Consider the following 19960-nt stretch of genomic DNA (forward strand, 5'->3'; position numbering starts at 1 on the left):
GGGGATAGGTGCCTGACCACACATATGTTTTTCCCTCAAATATATGCCGTTTATGTCTTATGTTATAGAAAGATGTGATCATTTCAGCTGTCTGTTCCCTATTTTTAGGCTGGGAAAGGAAAACTGGTATTATGTACTGCGATTTCTTCTTGCTGAAATTATATAGACCAAGAGCTTGTTTTTAGTAATTGCCTTATCTAACCCCACTATATTATTCTGTCATGGTTGCTAGGTTTTGTTGTCAGGGTCTTCTTCCTAATGGGCAGTAGTATCTTTGGTTTCCAGGGCCTCAGGTGCTATTATCTTGTTACCAATTTATTTGGTATATACTTTTGTCTTGCGACTTTTCCTTCTCTCCCTGGCTAGAATTTTTGTAATCCCTGTTGGTCTAGTCAGTACTACCAGAGAGGAATCTTCCAACCTCCTACTTGGACTTCCAGCATTTCTAGAGCAGAGTAGGGGAAGAGTGCTGTAAGTCTCAATGTTAAGTGTATATAGTCTGATCTAGGACAAGGTGTGCTTTATTAAAAAAAAAAAAATTAAGCTCATACACAATTGGTAAATAGAAGAAAGATATTAAGATAATGGAATGTCTGAAGAAACAGTGACAAAACTGCCAATCCTCAGAAATGCCTTTTGCTGTGTATATAGTGACTGGTAGGCAATAGTGAATTGCCTTCAAGGACCCCTATGTTTTCTGCATTGTAAAGCTATGTGGAGAAGGTCAACTTGGTGCAAGAGTTATTAAAATGATGGATTCATGAGAATGATTGTATCTGATCTTTAATTTTTTGAGAAATGATTTTTATTAGAATTGAATACCCTCAGACACCGTTTTATCGAGCTGAAGCATGGACCTCATGGTTTAACGCTGAAGTTTGACACTGGTTAAGTACAAATGCCAACAGAGACTTAACTATGCTAGTGTTTTTTTAATTTTATTTTAAATCAGACCAGATACTTTTTAGCTGTATCAGTCAATGTTTATTTATTTTTTAAACCCTTTTCCCGTTTAGTGGAAAAAAGTACAGCTTGCTGCCAGAGTTAATTTAACATTACGCCTAGGAATGCGATGTTTTCTAGGCTTTGATATACTCCGTGATTGAGAATTGCTATATTTTGTAAATGGAAATACCACTACTAAAAACAGAATGCTATAAATAGAATAATGTCATTTGTTTTCGAAGACTATCGATATTCCAGAGTGATGCAAAAATAATAATAAAAGCAAGCTATTTCGTGGCAAACTTTGGGGGCGAGGTTAGGACTGTACTTCGTGAGTTATCTTGGGGTAAACGCTGCAGCCACAAGCGCCGCCAGCCGGTATTCTCAGGGCAAACGAGAAACGGATTAAGAAGCCAATATATAAAATGTTAACATCAATTAAATTTGGCAGGTCCACGTGTATCTTACTTTTAGGGTTTTTTTTCTATAGGTCTGACCTATTTCATAATTGATTTTTTCCAGTTAAATAGGCCAGATTTAACATAGCATTTATCAGACTAGTTACTGATTTTTTCAGTGCCTTGGTTATAAAATTTCATAGGTTTTGAGTAGTCTGCTTCTAACTTTGTTTTATTGTCAGCCTCATTATACTTTAGTGCAAGATTTTGTATCCCATGAGGCTTCTCAAGAATGCTTACATGACATATTAGGAAATGCCTGTATAGAGACATTTACATACTTTCAGCAGCCTGATTTTGTGAAAACCGAATCTCTGATTCTGTATCTCCAGAGAGGAAACTCTTTTGGAGATTGTGTGTGTGCGTGTACACACATGTGCTCACACACATGTGCCAGGGAAGGGGGAATAGAGCAGGTGTCTGCTTCTTAATAAGACTTTAATTTTAGCTCCACCTGTATTCTTGTTTTCAGAGGTACTCAGTGTTTCCAATTCTTGAGCCTTTCTGAGGTTTCATGGGACAAAATTAGCCTCCTTCTTTTCCCCAGTATCAACCTATATTTTTAGCTTGCTGTGGTTTAAATCAGGTATTTTCTGCCACAATTTGTTTTTGTCTCTGTTTTGTTTTCTCTTGTTTTCGTGGAATTTTGGGAGAGAGTGAAGATAAAATGATATATTGAATCTGACCTATTTAACTAGAAAAATAAATTATGAAATAGGTGACACCTATAGAAAAAAAGTCCTGAAGATAAGATATACATGTACATACCAAATTTAATCGGTTAACATTTTATATTGGCTTCTTAAAAAGTGAAATAAAAATTGACTGATACAGCTAAAAAGTACTTCCTCCTATTTCTTTGTCCTTTCCCCCAGATGTAACAATTCTGTTGATGTGGATGTATATTATTTGTAATGTATGTTTGAATTTGTGTAATGACATCTTTGTAATGTAATTATAACAACACATTTTTTGTGTGTTAAAAGTTAGCAAATTATATACTGTCCTTTTACAACTTTTTCACTGATCATTTTGGATTTGAATATTAAACATTTTGATATATAGAGATTTAGTTTATTAACCTCATTACCTATTTACATTCTAATCAACAATATTTACATTCTGTTGGATAGTACTTTTTATTTTACTCATCTCAGTTTGGGTTCTTCCTCTATCACTCTACTAGTCTTTTCTTATTTTTTTAAAAAAGTTCCTTTCCAGCTTTTAAAATTTTGTCTTAAAATGGTTTTTTGCAAACTACTCAGGAATAAAATACAAATGGTTGATAGTTAAACTTTTCTTTAATGCCAGTTTGAAATGGTATAGTTTGAATGTTCATAAGAATTAACTTCTGGATAATGGACCCTCTTCCTTTTTTGTTTTGTTTTAATTTTTATTAAATATATGTGCCTTGTTTAAAAAGTCAAATAGTTTTGTGAGGCTTAGAACAAAAAACAGCAGTCTTTTGCTGTAGCCTCACTTTTTCTTTCCTAGAGGTAATCACTTTCTGTTGTACTGATTTCCACCCCCTGCCACTGCAGCTTTTACCTTCCTTTGTCTAAATCAGAGGTCTCCAACCTTTTTGACACCAGGAACTGGTGGTGCTCTTATGAGAATCTAATGCCTGATGATCTGAGGTTGAGCTGAGGTGGTGATGGCAGTGCTGGGGAGTGGCTGCAAATACAGATGAAGCTTTACTTCCTCGTCCTCTGTGCGGCCTAGTTCCTAACAGGCCATGGACTGGTTACTGGTCCGTGGACTAGTAATGGTCTGTTGCCTGGGGGTTGGGGACCCTAGTCTAAATAATCATATTGTTATTTATTGATACATAATTTCAACTGTTGACTTCCTCCTATTGGAAAGTCTATTGGTCTATTGACTTACTCTTAGGAAAGGAAGATTAGCTTTTTTACCCTTGCCATGCCTTTCCAAATGTTTTCGAACTAGTAATGTGTATTTATGTTATTAGGACTATGTAAATACTGTTCACTGCTGAGCCAGGTAGTATACTGTTGTTGTATTTCTTGACTTATATAATTTCTTTCATTCTTATATTTAGTAGTTGCCAAGTTTGTATGCATGTGTCAAGTTTCTGTCTGCATTTATTATAATTTCTCTAAAAGAGTAAAACTGGCATTTTAATCAAATATAAACTATATGGTTTGTCCCTCTACCTCAGAACCATCTTATCTAGAACCCTTTAATCTCTTGGTCCTATCTGAACTAGGATTCTTGGAGTTTGTGCACAGTGATCATCCTTTGATCTTTCTTCACCATCATCCTGTGGATTCTCTTTAAACATGAACTTTTTTACCTAGAATGCTTTAATCTCTTTCTCTTTTTTAATGTCTGAATTCTTAACATACCAGTCTTTGCTTAAAAATCACCTCTTTAGAGAATCTCTTCCTGACTCCCCATTCTAAGGTGGGTTATACTTATTATTTGGTACACAGTACCCTACTTGGTTTCTTCTTGGCGTTTATCACAATATGTATGAATATTTTTATTTACCTCTTTTTGTCTTTTTCATAACTAAAGTTTCATGAGATATGGGGATTGTTGCTATTTTATTCACCGTTGTCTCTCTACTACTTAGTATATATATAGCGTGCTCAACAAGTATTAAATGAGTGTATATATTATGACTTCTAGACACAGTGAAGATTTAAATGCTATGGGCAATATTATCTTGTTGGACTTTAAAGATACAATATTGGAGTTGCCTCATTGTGAAAAAGACTATGGCTTGCAGAGCCTAAAATATTCCCTTTCTGGCCCTTTATAGAAAATTTTGCTGATCCCTGATTTTGTACAATCAAATATTTTACATTAAAAGACTTTTTTGGATTTTTAGCCAACTGTATTTCTTCAAACAGTTTCTTTTCTAGATTTAACTTTAGATTCCTTTCATAGTAGTACATAGCATATGCAAAATGCCAGTATGTCAGTCAGGGTCCGATTAGGGAATTGAAGAGGGAATTGAATAAAGAGAACTAATTACCCAGATGTTAAAAGGCTTAAAGAGCAAAGAGGGAACCTGAAGGACACCCAGAGAGATGGTGGATGGGGTGGTGGTGGTGGTGGTGGGTGGTGGTGGTGTGTGGTGGTGATGGTGGTGATGGATTGGATGGTGATGGTGATGGTGATGGTGATGGATGATGGTGATGGTGATGGTGATGGTGGTGATGGTAGCAGCAGCAGGAAACATCCATTCTCCCCTGAGTCTGGGAAAACAAAGAGGGTTAGAATGTAATTGCTTAGAGGTGGGACCTGTGAAGGAATCTGGGACTTCAGGGAAGGATGCTGCCTGGCCACTGCTGATACCTCTTGAGAGAAGGGTACCACGAGAGGTTTTTATAACTGGAGCCTCTAATGAGTACTGCTGATGAGTGATGCTTTCAGATACAACAAACTAACAAGTCTTTTTTTTCCTGCTCTCCAATTGTCTTCTAGTGCTGTGTAGGCACTGGAGGAAGATCTTAACAGGAAACCAGCTGAAAATAAAAAATGTAGTTTGCAGAGTCCCAGTCCCAGAGTCCCAAAGCATAGAAGAGAAGGGTGGATTTGAAGTTGAGAGACAATACCAGAATAACTGCAAAGTGTCTTTTTTTCCTGCTAAGAATTACAACTGTTAAAAATCTCTTCTTCATGGTCAACAGACTAGTGGTTACCAGAGGGTAGGGAGGGAGCGGGGAGGTAGATGGGATAAAAGGGGTTAAATATGTGGTGACAGAAATCTAACTGTGGGCAGTGAACACACAATGCTGTGTGTGTGTGTGTGTGTGTGTGTGTGTGTGTAAATAAATATATTACACCTAAAACTGGATTTTGTTAACCAGTGTCACCATAAAAAAAAAAATCTCTTCTTAAGCTCAAATAGTCATTAAACCAAGATTTATTTTCTTTCATGAAAGCAAAAACAATCATTTGAAATATTTGCATTTGTAAATTTTTTTGGGTCAAGTATTGGCTTTAATACTGGTTTAGCATTATTCATAATTTAAAAAATTATTTTTTCTACTTTATTTCAGTATCAGATATAGAAAGTGGTGATGGACTGCAGCTCAGAAAGGAACATACTCTCAGAATATTTGCTTATATCAATTCCTGGACACAGAGGTATGCATCTTTAAGTATTTTGAAGACTAACTGTGAGTTGTATTTTAAATTTGCTTTGTCATCAAATTTTCCTTTTAGTATGTTGGGTTGTATACCTTTAGTTATTAAATGAATTTATCAGTATTCATTAAATCTTCTTTGGTTTTGTTTTTAAAACAGAATAAAAATTGATTTTTTAACCTCTATTTCATTATCAAGAAATATGGGAATGATCAAAATTCTAAAAATAGTTATTTTGTGAGATTAAAGAATTGTTATGACATAGAGACCTGAAACAAACTTAATCCTTTAAAAAAATTACTAGTGTGGTAGAGGACACTTTGACTCTTCTGGAAGTTTCTATTTATTCCTTTTCCAGAACAATTATGTATATTAAACCCATTTAAAAATAATACATATATTGAGAATATAGAGAATAAATTTTATACTTTAGGGCACACAGTCATTAATATAACCAAAGTTTGTAACAAGGATTTGCAAATTCCTGTTCCTCAATGTGATTTTAGCTGGTCATGGCTGAAAATTCTTCTCTTTTGTGTGCCTATCCTGTTTAAAATTCTTAGTTCTTCTAAAATTTTTATGGGTAAAGAATGTTTGAAGCATTGTGTGCAGTGATTAACGAACATGTTAAATGCAGTGATAACATAAATGAACATCCTGAGGCACACCATCTAGCCGATGATAGTTTATCAGAATGATTTAATTTCAGAAAGCATTTGCTCTGCAATAACATCCCTTTTCCATATGTTTTTCCTTTTGTCAATAAAATTGCTACATAAATTCATTCCAAAAAATATTATAGATTTTAGTTATTTAAAACTTATGTGCCATCTTTATTGGCATCTCTTTTCAGTCTTGACCACCTGAATTTCTTTTTACTAAGTTTAGAATTGGTTGCTGTTCTTTCATTATCAGTAAAATAGATGATTTGGATATGTTACAATGCTAATATATTAATGATTTAAAATTAACATTAATAGCCTAAAGGATTTGTGAGAAATGTTGCATCTGAGTCATTTTGAATTTATTTATTGTAACTACAGCTAGGTGGCAACATGTTATACTAGGATAAAAGCATACTTTTAATTTTAGGATTTATGGCTGTGCCACTAACTAAAATGAATTTCACAGAAATAATGTCATCTTACTAACATCTCACAGAGAAATATTATTTTACTAACACTAATTATTGGTGGAGCTGAATGAGAATTACATTTTCACATTTGTAGTCCACTTTTATCTTAGATACTCAACCCTGTGTCAGGAATTTTTAACCTGAGATCTGTGGATGGGAATGAAATTATAATGGAAATTTTGATATGTACAGTTTTAGACAGTAATTTCTAGGTTTAATCAGAATATCAAAGTATGTTTGCCTCCCAACTGTAGAGATGTTCTGCTTTTATTTCATTCTGCTCCAAGTATAGTGGTAAAGAGTATGACCTTAGAGCCACATAGAGGTGGATTCCAGTCTTTGCTTTATCAGCATGTGTATTGGATGATTATGACAAAATAGATAACTTCTGTAAGCTCTTACCACCTCATTTGTGAAATGAGAATAATAAGCTACATTCTCTTAGGTTGTGAAAAAATCAAATGCTTATTAGCACAATATCTGACAAAAGAACTTAACACGCATTTTAATTAAAATTCTTAAAATTTATTTAAAAAATGAAATATGTATGGGAGGATACATAAGCTAATATGTGAAAAGCTGAACTAGAAACAGTGTGTACCATTTATAATTCTCTTCACATGTTGAATGTGAACATTTTGTAGCTGGTAGTAAAAAGCACCAAAAGTATATATAACGTTACACTCTTAATCATTCGTGCTGATAGAAGAGAGAAGTGACAGTATAATATCCAATTGGATCACAGTGCTTTGTAGTAAAAATTTTTGCCTGTTCTCCTGCCCCCACCACAACCTCCACAGTTTCTTTCTTGGGCATCAGAAAATATTGTTTCCTAGATTAAGATTATAGGTAACTGGCTACTAACAAAACACAGTTGATCTACAAAAGAGTTTCTTACCATGGAAGTCCATAAATGTACCTTGGCACACTAATGAACTCATGACATTTCATACAAAATGTTCTTCAGGTTTTCTTAGAGAAAAGTGGTAATAGCTCTCATATGATTATCAATGGTCAAGAATCATTTTTCTAATGTATTGACTAGAATATAGATAAAAGAATGTTCACTTAAAAACAGTATGTTGATAAGAATTTAATATTTATAAGCATTACAAACATTTTAATTTATATTAATATAATATTTTACATTATTTCCTCCTATTTAAATACTACACTTGTAACAATCTTTAAGAAAATACAGAGACTCCAAAATAGGGCAGGCCACTACTTGGAGTAACAATAGCTGTAACTCTTTTTGTCTAACCTCAGTATAAGATTGTGAGCAGTACAGTTTAAAATTTTACAAAATGTGACTTTACTACATGTTTATTGGATAATCTGATTTTTCAAGTACAGACTACTGTAATCAGTCTTTTCATGTCATCAAATATTATAATTTTAAATTGCTATATAGCAGTCATGTAGCTGACACTTCTTTGTCTTGTCTAAGAGTAGAGAAGTTAGTTATTTGTGTGTTGGTTTAACACATTATCATTATTTCATCTTATTAATATTGTAATTGGGAATGGAATAGGAAGAACACTAATTCAGAAAATAGAGAGCAGATTAGGAGAATAAATTGAAGAATATACATTAGGAAAAGAGCATATAAGGGCCTGAAAGGAATATCATGTTTGACAAAAGCATTGATACCACAAGGCATAATCCTTCATATTGGACATGTTGCTAGTTTGTTGTCGTCGTCATCATTGTTCAAAGCTTATTACAAAACAGGCTTAGGTTTATATCTTGTAAATTCCATATTCCTTAGCAAGCATTCAAGGTTCTTGTTGTCTCCTGCTTATCTACTTTTTAAATTTAAGATTTTTCCTCTAAAAGAATTCTGGCTAGGGTGAGGTTCTGTCAGATTTTTGTATTTTTAGGCTAAAAATTATACCTTTCATACCTGTCATTCGTACTTAATAAATGTTTGAGGCTATTGCTTTTATTTTTCATTGTTTTAATAAATTTTAAAAAGTTTTAAAAGCTTTTGCTTTTGAATAGGTTAATGTCCTCCACTCTTTCAGGCTCTGCTTTTTATTTTGGCATTAAGAAATTTGACCAGTAGGAGATTGATAATGACCACTATTTAAAGTACTGCTTTTTAGAAATTAGTTCATAAATACAAAAATCTTTTGATGAGGTTGGGTAATGTGGATTAATAGTCCTTTCATGTGTTCAGCTGTACCAGGCCAGGGAAAATATTAGACCCATTGGAATATTTTAGTTAGATTGAATCACAGTTCAGGTTAGAAATAACTTTGACCTATAGGTTCCTCAGGGATGTTTAGTTAATATTTATTAAAATTTTATAAATTTAAGCTACATATTTTATGCTAGGCATTTAGAAATTTTTATTGGATGTTCTTAAATGTAAGCATACTCCACCTAGGTGGGCAGAATGTAACTCTTGGGTAATAGTCTTAGGCTGCTAATAATAGGAGTAGGACTGAGAAAATAGGATAAGCTCATACAGTGGAAAGGTATGAATGCTATTGGTATACAAATACAAGTAATATGCACAGAGTTTAAATTGGTAGGAAAAGGCCTGTAATAAAAAAAGTCTGTTGTCCCCTATGTCCTCGGGCCCGTTTCTGTTTTCAGCTCTTTTATATGTTGGTTTTGATATTAAACGGTATATTCTGTTTATATTGCTGTTGTTTCATCTATCAATTTTAGGTATAATCTATGAACTTCCTTTTCTGATACATGAAGATTTCACTCTTTTACCCTTCCCCATCTTAGTAAAGTTATATCAGTTGGGATAGTTCTAGAATAAAAAAAATTGCTCAATGATGAGCCAAAAAAGGTTCTGTGATTCATGTAAAATCCCTTTCATTTGCCACTGAGAAAACAGGCCTGATGTAGCATTTATCTATTTCTCTGTAACAGATTACTTTAAAAGTAGTGTCTTAAGACAACAATAAACATTTATTATTCAAAGAGTTTCTGTGGAAAAGAATTTGGGAATGGATTAGCTAGTCGATTCTGGCTTGGATTTCTCGTAAGGTTACACTCAAGATGTTGGCCAGGTTAGTCATCTGAACCTTTGTGTGGTGCTGGAAGCTATTCCAGGTTGGCTCACTTAACATGGTTGGCAAGTTGGTGCTTGCCGTTAGTGGGAGGCCTCAGTTTTTTCTCATGTGGACCTCTCCATGGGCTCCTTGAGTGTCTTAAGTGATAGCTGGATTCCCTCAGAGTGAGTGATCAAAAGAAAGCAAGGTAGAAGTGGCAGTGTCTTTTATGACCTCATCTCAGATGTCACTGTCATTTCTGCCACATTCCGTTTATGATAAGCCAGTCATTTAAGTCCAGTCCACATTCAAAAGGAGGAAAATTGGGCTTCATCTTTTAAAGGGAAGAGTATTAGAGAATTTGTGGCCATACTTCAAATTTGCCACCCCTGGAGGAATGCCATTATTTCTACATGGTCTTACAGGGAGTTGGTGATCTAGTTGGACTATAATATAGATGTTTTGATGATATAACTAGGTGTAAATTGTAAGTAATAATTGCATAACTTTCATCCATTATTGGTTGCAATTATTATAACTGGATACTTGCATATCATTTATTTATTGATTCACTAGCCCTTTTTGATTATGCTACTAACTGAACATGTCTAAGAAAACTATATTTGTGTGTAATATTTCTCGTATTTTCATTTTTATTTTATACTGGAGAGGTTGTGTGTGTGTGTGTGTGTGTGTATGGGTGTAGTGTTCCTAAACACTTTTGATCTGCTAAAACGGGTAGAATACCCTGCCCAAGTAGACTTTAAGCAAATTATTTTAAAATACAGGTTTTTTTTAAATATAGATTTTTTTATTGACAGCAAAACCCATTATGTAAAACAATTAGCTTTATTAATAAGATATTTTATTATGGCCAGTTTCCTAGTATTTACCAAACATATATTGAGTACTCAGTACTAAAAGGAGCAAAGATATATGCCACAATTCTTAAATAGTTCTTTGCGTAGGACAGATAAGCACATACCTAAAATTGAGATAATAGCTGTCATCTAGTATGGCATGACTCTTTACTAACTAAAGTACCAGTTTATGGTGTGATGCTATCCTTAATAGGTTGTTATGGTGCTACCCCATCAAGAAGGAGGAAATAAAAACTGGGGAAAAAAGTATTCTAGAATTTGTTTATTTTTTATATTGTTAGAAAAGTATAATTGTCACTTCTCTAGGAAACATTAATTTATTGATTTTTTTTTTTTTTCTCTTATAGGCAATGTCTGTGCTGCTTCAAGGAATATAAGCATTTGGAGATTTTTAACCAAGTAGTATGTGCACTTATTAACTTAGTAATTGCCCAAGTTCAAGTGCTCCGGGACCAGCTTTGTAAACATTGTACTACTATTAACGTAGATTCCACGTGGCAAGATGAGGGTAATCAAGCAGAAGAACCGCTGAATATAGAAAGAGAGTGTAATGAAGGAATTACAGAAAGGCAAAAATCAGTAGAAAAAAAATTGAACTCTACAAGAATTTGTCATCTGACTGAGGAGAATTCTGATCCTTTCAGTTCATGGAGTACAGATGAGAAGGAAAAACTCTTACTATGTGTGGCAAAAATTTTTCAAATTCAGTTTCCCTTATATACTGCTTACAAGCATAATACTCATCCTACTATAGAGGTATGTAAAAATAGGTATTGTGAATTTTAAGTAATACCAAGTCATAGTTATGTTGGTAGTTTCTCAGTTATGAATAAATATGAAGACAGTTATCGATGGAAAAATTTACAAAAATCACTTATAAAAATAATTGTGGTTATCTCTAGACTGTTTCTCTAGCAGTTTGTATTGAACATTTGCTCAGCATAGTCCTATTAAGGAAAATTTGTAAATTGAACTTGTAAAAATTGAACTGTTCAAAACCTTTTGCTGGTGTAGATCTATGTTCTACTTATTGTGACTCAAAAAAGTAATGAGGAAACAAGCACATAGAATTTTGAATTTCATTCTTAGAGGCATAGGTCACAGAATTTGGAATTCCCTTCATCGAGGAAAAAAAGCTTAAGTTATTTGTAATTACTAGTTTTAAGTAATAGTACTTTTTTTGGTAAGTTACGATGCTTGACTCATTCCATTAGTAATGTTTTTACAAGCCTTTCTAAGAGTTTAGTGGGTTCCCTTTAGGTTTATTTAGATAATGGTATTTCTTTCTAAACATAGTAGAAATTGAGAGTTATGTGGTAATGTATTGTATTAGTGGCTTAAAACAGTGATTTATTTTTCACGATTCCGAGTTGGTTGGGCAATTCCTTTGCTGGTTTTGTGTGGCCTCACTTATGCAGTTGCATTTACTTTGTCTCATGGGTTTGAAGATCCAGGATGGCCTCATTCACATGTCTGATGCTGCTTGCTGTCATCTAGGGCTCCTTGGATTTTCTCAGCTAGGATAGACTAGCTTCCTTACATGGTAGTCTTAGCATTGATCCGGAAAAGCAAAAGTGGAAGCTGTAAGAGTTTTTAACGTCCAGCCTCTGAAACCACATAGCATCAGTTTTGCCACATTATGTTGATTGAAGCAATTTACAAGAGCAGGCCAGACAAAAAGGAGAGTGAAGCAGACTTCATCTCTGAATGAGCAGAGAGAGAAAGTTTTATTTTAAACTTTAAAGTACTTTCTTTCCTATGCATTCTGGCATGGGAAGAGTTATGGCCATAAGCAAATCTACCACGTGCTTTTTTTCTCCACAGTCTGCCTATTCTCAAACTTATTTGTACTGTAACCTTCATACTGATTTCTTTAAACTTCTTCCTTCATCTAGAAAGTAAAAGTCCTCTATTGAAAATATTTTCACATTTAATTGAGACTATTTAAAAACAAAGCTTGAGAGGTGGGCATTTTCCCTATTAGAATGAATTCTCTAAGAATATTTTAAATCAGGCTGTGCTCTGTCTTCTAGAATTCTTAGTCTATTATCTTCCCATATAGAAACTTTTTAATGGATTGTTTTCATACGATATTTATTAAACATTCTAAAAAATGTCATCTCAGCATCCTTTTTCAGCAAAAAGAGGATCTATATGTGCAGATCTGCTAAGTTTAATCTTAACACCATGTGACTAGTGTTTTAATGCCTTAAATTGATAATTGAAAAATGCTAAAAATAGTTTGGTTAGAGACCTGGAATGTGAAATTCATGCAAAGTTTCTTCGAGATTTTCCTCCAGTTAAAAATCTCTTATAGAATTATAGCTGTACTAAATCTGCTATGTTCCAAAAATCAATACTGATCAGTTTTTTTTTAATGTTTTTCAAAAATGATAATCTCCAAATGTAGGCATAGTCACACTCCCCTATACTTTCCCTTTTGGAATAAATCATCTCATTACTTAAGGATCGTTCCATGTGACTACTTGATTGAAAGCAATGGTTCATGAGGTCTTTGTGGTAATAGTCTAATAAAAAAGCATCTTCAGACATAATAAAGGAGAAACTGCCTTACATAGAACTCTGTATTCTTACACAGAATTCTAATCTCCTTTTACAGAAATTTTTGTGCTTTTAGAATATTTCTGTGCTTTAAAATTTTTTTGCACTTTGAAAATAAAAATTGTTTCTGAAGTTTCTAATATCTTAGTAATGATCTGTTATACCCTAAAATTTCTAGTTTCTGTCCTAATGGCCATGTAATTAATATTTAAAGGTTAGCTATATCAAAGAGTCTCAAATCAAAACCTTCATAGCATATGTATATATTATAAAATTATATATGTGTATGTCTGTATATACACATAAACACAGATATCTTAAGCTACTTGTTATGCAGTGCAGTAGAGCTTCCTATAGGAATTTTAATCCCACCTCTTTTTATAAGAAGTTTATGCAGTCTTCTTTCATACTGCTGTGCCGTCCCTTGCTGATAAAGCCTTCGATTTTGATTTTTTTTTTTTTAAGAGGCACACATTGGCTAAGATTCTTTAGAATCTTAAGATTCAGCACTCATATGTTAGTATTTTGATAGCTCTGACTTTAGAAAACTAGTCAATATTTTTATTTTATATAACAGTGAACTGGTAAAAGTTTTGGTCAGGTTTGCACAGCTTAGTGCTGAGAGAGTTCTAGAATTCAGGTCTTGTCCTACTACTCTTGTTCTTAATCATTTTGTACTAATCACTGTAACTATTGTATCCATTCCCATGAGTGAATAAGATGGGAACTGGAGCCTCTTCTCCCTCCCTTCCTCTTTCCATCCTCCCTTTCTCTCCTAAGTCGATAATATTTTTAAAGATGTAGTAATTGGAAATAACTAATATTGATTCAGGTTAAAAGTTTTTTGGGGGGTCCAGTTGCATTCTAAATCCTGAGTAATTATATATAATTCTATGAAATGAGAAATTGCCATAGTGTTGTATTTTTCTAAGTGAAAATGAGTATAAAAATTGTAGAAAGAAGAGAAACCACTGCAATTCTGTTAAGTGTGTGTATAATATAATCAAGCGGATTAAATATATATTTTATTTTCCAAATTTATGAATGTAGACTGGTTCTCTCTTGCCACTTTCTACTTTTTTTTAAATCAGCCATTTATAAATTTTAAAAAATTAAATTTTTTAAATTCACCTTTTAAAGTATACAATTTAGTAAGTTTTAGGGTATTCTCAAACTTGAACAACTATCACTACTATCAATTCCAACACCAATGACATTTTAAGGAAAAATTTTATTATGAATTTATTGGTCTTCAATTCTTTATAGTCTGATCATGAAGCAGCATTTGCTTAATTGAATATAGAATTACTTCCTAGTTATTCATTTATTTTCTCTTTTAAATTAATAAGCAAATTCCTGTTTAATTCTAGAAATAGCATGGCATCATCTTATTTAGTAAATATGAGGTTTTGGGGAAAAAATCCAAAAACTAAAATTCCTGATAGGTTCCTTAAGGCCTTCGGGGATCATCTAAAATTGGAACGTTTGAAAGAAAAGCTACATTGATTCAGCTTTTAGCAAGACTTCCTAGTGGTGTTACCTATAGGTTTATGTTAACTCTTTGTATACTACTTAAAATATGATTATAATAACATTTTAAGATTTTTGTCTCATGTATCCAGAGAAGAAATGAAAATGGTAAAACAGTTCTTCTGAGGAGTAACCAAAATAAATGAAAGCAAGTCCATGAGTAACATTTTTGCACATCAAAATAAAAATCTGTTAAGGAGATTTTCAAGATTAGGCACTAGAAATCTTGACTCCAATCTATTTCCAGCATGGTTCACATGGTGCATAAATCTGTATTTAATAATACCACAGGAATTCTTATATTCTGCACTTTTTGAAGACAAAAGGTTCATTGAGAATAACTTAAAGCTTTAACTTTGGTCCTGGTAGTAGAGGCTTGGAAATACGATTAGGTTTAGTACACTTACTTTGTCCAGCGTTTTGACCTCTCTAGGACAGGTTTTGATTATTTTGAAATATTCTGGGTTTGATACGATGCTCTCAGTTGTTTTCAAAGTATTTCATCAGGAGAACTTAAATATATAAAACATAATAGCAACAAATGTAATGAACCAGATTTCCTTCGGCAGCTAACTTTTTTCAGAAGAAGGCATCTAGCTTTGTTTATAAAAGTAACATTTTCAGTGTGGCTAAGAAATACAGAATATTCAAAATATAGACTTAGGAAAACCTGAACCTCTTCTCTTTCTCCATCCTCTCCTAAAAAAAAATTGTTATGAAATAAATTCAGATAATTCCAGACAATAAAATAAATTATAAAATCAGGTCATGTTCATAAATTCTATTTAAAAATATGTAATACAAGATATTATCTTTCTATGTTTGTACATATGGATCTACCTTATTTTTTAACATCTTTTTAAAAGCATAACTTAAATACCATAAAATTATAGTTACATAAAATGTGTAATTGAATTATTTTTAGTAAATTTACAGTTGTGCAACAATTACCACATTCCAATTTTATGGGGTTTTTTGTTTTTTTTTAACACCACGTTCCAATTTTAGAACATTTACATCATCCCAGAAGGATCTTATGGCATTTCACCTTATTGTTTTTAAAGGCTGCTTAAGACCCTGGATGGTTATGCTACAATTTATTTAGCCATCCTGTTTATATTTAAGTTATTTCCAGTTTTGTGATGTTATAAATTCAGTGTGCCTCATTTATATACATTTTCCAGCACTTCTTTTATTAGTCGTTTAGGATAAATAACCAGATAAATTGCCGGGTCAAATACACATTTGAAGATGTATTTTAAATGCTGATGGATATTTCCAAATTGCCCTCCAACAAGGTTAATACCAGCTTACACTCTCACCAACAATGGATGAGTGTGCTTTTAGTTTAAATTTTATGTGTGAAAGCATGTTGTAGAAATTTTGAGTATACTCCCAGAGCATTCCAGACATAGTTTCAAAACCACTTAACTAAGTTATGTATTTTTATAAGAACTACTCTAATTCTTTAATGAAAGATTTTTGTTTAAGGCAAAATAATGTGTAGTACATAGTATAGAAAGATTTTTTTGGAGACGATTTAGCATATACTTTAGAACTGAATCATATTAGCTTCAGTTAGAAATACCACTGTCTTGATGAGAAGCAGTTGCAAAATCTGTTCGAGTTTTTGTAAAATCAGTCTTTAGAAAACTAATTTTAGAAGGTGGTCATTTAGTAGTGTGACCTAATTGTATTTACTTTTTTTTTTAAAACAGGATATATCAACCCAAGAAAGCAACATATTAGGGGCATTTTGTGATATGAATGTAAGTGTGTTTACCTTTTTTCATTCTCAGGTTTATGGCAAAAAATTTTTTTTTGTTCAGTTATATCTTTTGAATTTTTTTTTAATATCTGATCAATATCTTTCCAGTATTGATAATAAAATTAAAATTATTTCTGATAAGTTTTAAAATAATAAATCTTTTTTTCCACAGGATGTAGAAGTACCATTGCATTTGCTTCGTTATGTATGTTTGTTTTGTGGGAAAAATGGCCTTTCTCTCATGAAGGATTGCTTTGAATATGGAACTCCTGAAACTTTGCCATTTCTTATAGCACATGCATTTATTACAGTTGTATCTAATGTAAGTATGGTTTGGAATTGGTTTTAACCTTAGGAACAATGTCTAGTGTTTTATTCTAGTATTTTAATACGTGAACTTTATGCCCAGAAAAAGCAGGTTTTGAGTGATTTGCATGTATAATAATTTTTATTTCTGGATTATATTTTGAAAAATCGAGTACAGAAACCTTTATAAATTACAATAAAATCAAATTTGTATAAATTAGTGAATTTAAGTTGAATAGGTAAATTTAGCCATTTACCTCTTATCTCAACCATAAAATTGGTAGCTATGCACAAAAGTTAGTTTTAACCTGCCTTGACTGGGATTTTTTACTGGGAAATTTTTGAGTTTTTAAGAGTTTTTGGTTACTCAGATGATGGTTAGCCTGGGATACTACTATAGCTTGACTTTCTTCTGTATTGCAAGTAAAGACCTAACGTTTCATTTTGCCTTTGTAAAGAAGATAATTCTTTTCTATGTTGTGAATGTCATATTTACTGTGAAGCACAATAAATACAGAAGCAGAGATACTTTTTACTGTGCCTGTATGTTAATATTCAGCCTTTAATAATAACCTATTCTGGTCATCAGTTAAAAAATTGATGTAGCAAAACTTAAATCTAAATTTACCAAAGCCTGAATTCTTGTGTTAAGTGAATTACCTTAAATAATAACTGATGCGAAATACGTAACGTACACATAAAATAAAAATATAGGGTGAAATGGGGCTAAACCAACTACTTTTTTGCATTGTTAACAATGATATTCTCTTTGCAGTGAAGTAGTATAGTAGAAAGGGCACTGACTTTACTCAAATTTGAGTATCTAGACCCTTATGGTTTCATATTTGAAATAAATGATTTGTATCAAGGTCATTTTTAGTCCCCAAATTCTTTGGTTTCCGACAGGTTGGAAATAATACATACAATGTCAGTATAACATGTAGGTTAAGAACGTTAACTTTGGATTCACAGGTGCCTTTGAATCCTGAACTGGAACCTCAATTTTTTAAATATGTAGACTAGGAATGATAAAAGCGATGATCTACTTTAGAAGATTCTTGTGAGGTTTTTAGAGAGGTTTTAAGCTCTTATTATAGTACTTGATATATAGTAAGCACTTAGTGACTGGTAATTGCTACTCATTTTAGTTATCTTTAATACTTATCTGATTCTGTTATTTGATTGACCTTATTTGTTTGATAAGAACGTCTATTCAGTTTGGCTAAATTATCTTTTGGGAGAGTAAAATATGAAGTTCTCAGTGAATTTAAATTCTGTGACATTTTAATTTTACACTGTGGTAAATTTGAATAAGGCATGAAACTGAGTTTGAAATCCCAAATTCAGAAAACATTATTTACAGTTTTCCTTTATCAGGATTATCTGAATTAAAATGTATTTCTTGAATTTATTTTACTGTCCCTGATTAAAAGTCAATTATGGAAGACTCATTAAAGCCTTTAATTTGCTACTGTATCTTAAAAATTTATCCTTTACTTAAGAAAAAGGTTTAGATTCTGGTTTATCTTTTACTTTAGACTTTTTATGACTAATTTGTGAGCTGTTGTCAGTTCATATAACTTTATCTTGTAACTCAACTGAGACCATTAAACTAAATTTAGGTTAAAATTAATCATACTGCTTAATGTTATTGTTTGGATATTATAATCTAAGTTTATTTTTTTTCCTGAGAGTATAACATGGGTACTTTTTAACCAAAAGATTTTTATAACTCGATTGAGTAACTCTCACCTGCCACCTCTTCCTCTTAAAATGTTTTTTTGATTTGGCTGCCTTCTTTCTAATTTTTTAAATGTAATTAGTACGTTGGTGCAAATTAAGAGCTGAAATGACAGTTCTTTTTATAATCAAGGTTTCTGTGAGTCTTGAAGTTTTTCTTAAAAGGCTGGTGACAATTAAAGCATAAAGAGTTTTGGCATGAGTTCTGACTTTTTTTTTGAATCTTGACCACCCTGCCTGAAGTTTATATAAACACTTATTGGTCACTTTAAACAATTAAAATAGATATCCCTCTTTGCAGTTTGAGAAATTTTAAGGCCTTTTAATTTCAGAATTTTCAAACCACATAGAAATTCACGTAGAACACTAGTAATTTCGACTAGTAGGTAATTGTAAATTGTAAACTCTGGCCATTTCTTTATGTTTCATTTCTTTTCTTGAGAAATAGGCATCTTGTTTAGTAGCCATGCCGTTTCAGCTTCAACAAGGCTGAAGGTCCCTATTTGGGAATCTCTAATTTTCCATCAGTTTTCACACAAGAATGAAAACTCCTTCATTTAAATAAAGAAAAAAATTATTAGATTTTAGAGCAGTCCTTTCCTTGGGGGGAAAAAAGAAAACTGCGAATTACAAACAAACCACTTTTAGGGTAAGATAGGTAAGGACTGACCTTGTTGGGTACCTGTTTCTCCCACAGTTGATTTTAGTAAATCACACATTGAAAAGAGACCATGTTTATATCATTTCCTGGGAACCAAACCATTCTGTTTGTTTTCTAGGGTGGTTTCCTCACTCTTAATGAGGAAAGGTGACTTTATCAGGCAGCGAGTATTATTTCCTAAAACCTGAACCTACAATCCTGAGCTTACAGCACAGGGAAACTCCCTTGCCTTGGGTTTAAATTATTAGCAAAGAAACAAAACTCTATAAAATTATGGTTCAAATCTGATAATATTCTTAGCCTATACTTTTATTTTAATCTAAAAAATTCGTGTCAGCAGTTCTTAACTAACATTGTTTAGCAGATTTCTGGATTTTGCACAGATATTACTCCACTATTATATGAATTTATTCTTAGTAATGGCTGTAGTCACAGGAGAGAAACAACAGATTTCTTTACATAGTTTCTTACTTTGTGTTGGCCTTTGGGTTTTCAGCAAAAGTAGCCAACCAATATTTAACATGGGTTAGAGAAGTAGAATGTAGAATCCTCATAGAAGTTTCCCCATAGGCAAGGTGAGTTAATTTGGTTTTAATTTACAGTAGCCTGCCTCAGCCCTCAACTCTTTGTCTTAGTTAGTCATCTCGAACATAATACCTTTTATTAATATCAAAGTGACAGTCTTAGGACTTTTAATAAAGAATCCAATAGAGTCATGGGATTTATCTTACTAATATGCGTGGAGAAGTCCAAATGAACCTAATAAAGAAACTTCACGAATATATGCTTTAGAAAACAAATATGACAAATTATTAAGAGAAGTAATTAGAGTTGCACACTT

General features: G+C 32.5%; 1 protein-coding gene across 9 annotated transcripts in view; it reads left to right on the forward strand.

Moving 5' to 3' along the window:
• The window catches only part of USP34 (ubiquitin specific peptidase 34), a 210222-nt gene that overhangs the window by 33424 nt on the left and 156838 nt on the right, over positions 1-19960 (forward strand). For all 9 annotated transcript variants that reach the window (XM_039887053.1, XM_039887052.1, XM_039887050.1 and 6 more), the window contains 4 exons: positions 5435-5522; positions 10900-11308; positions 16363-16413; positions 16585-16734. In XM_039887053.1, coding sequence (XP_039742987.1) covers positions 5435-5522; positions 10900-11308; positions 16363-16413; positions 16585-16734 — 698 coding nt within the window. The remainder of the gene's footprint in view (positions 1-5434; positions 5523-10899; positions 11309-16362; positions 16414-16584; positions 16735-19960) is intronic.

This window comes from Pteropus medius, unplaced genomic scaffold (genome assembly GCF_902729225.1).
Source record: "Pteropus medius unplaced genomic scaffold, Ma_sr-lr_union100, whole genome shotgun sequence".
In the NCBI taxonomy this organism is placed as follows: Eukaryota; Metazoa; Chordata; class Mammalia; order Chiroptera; family Pteropodidae; genus Pteropus; species Pteropus medius.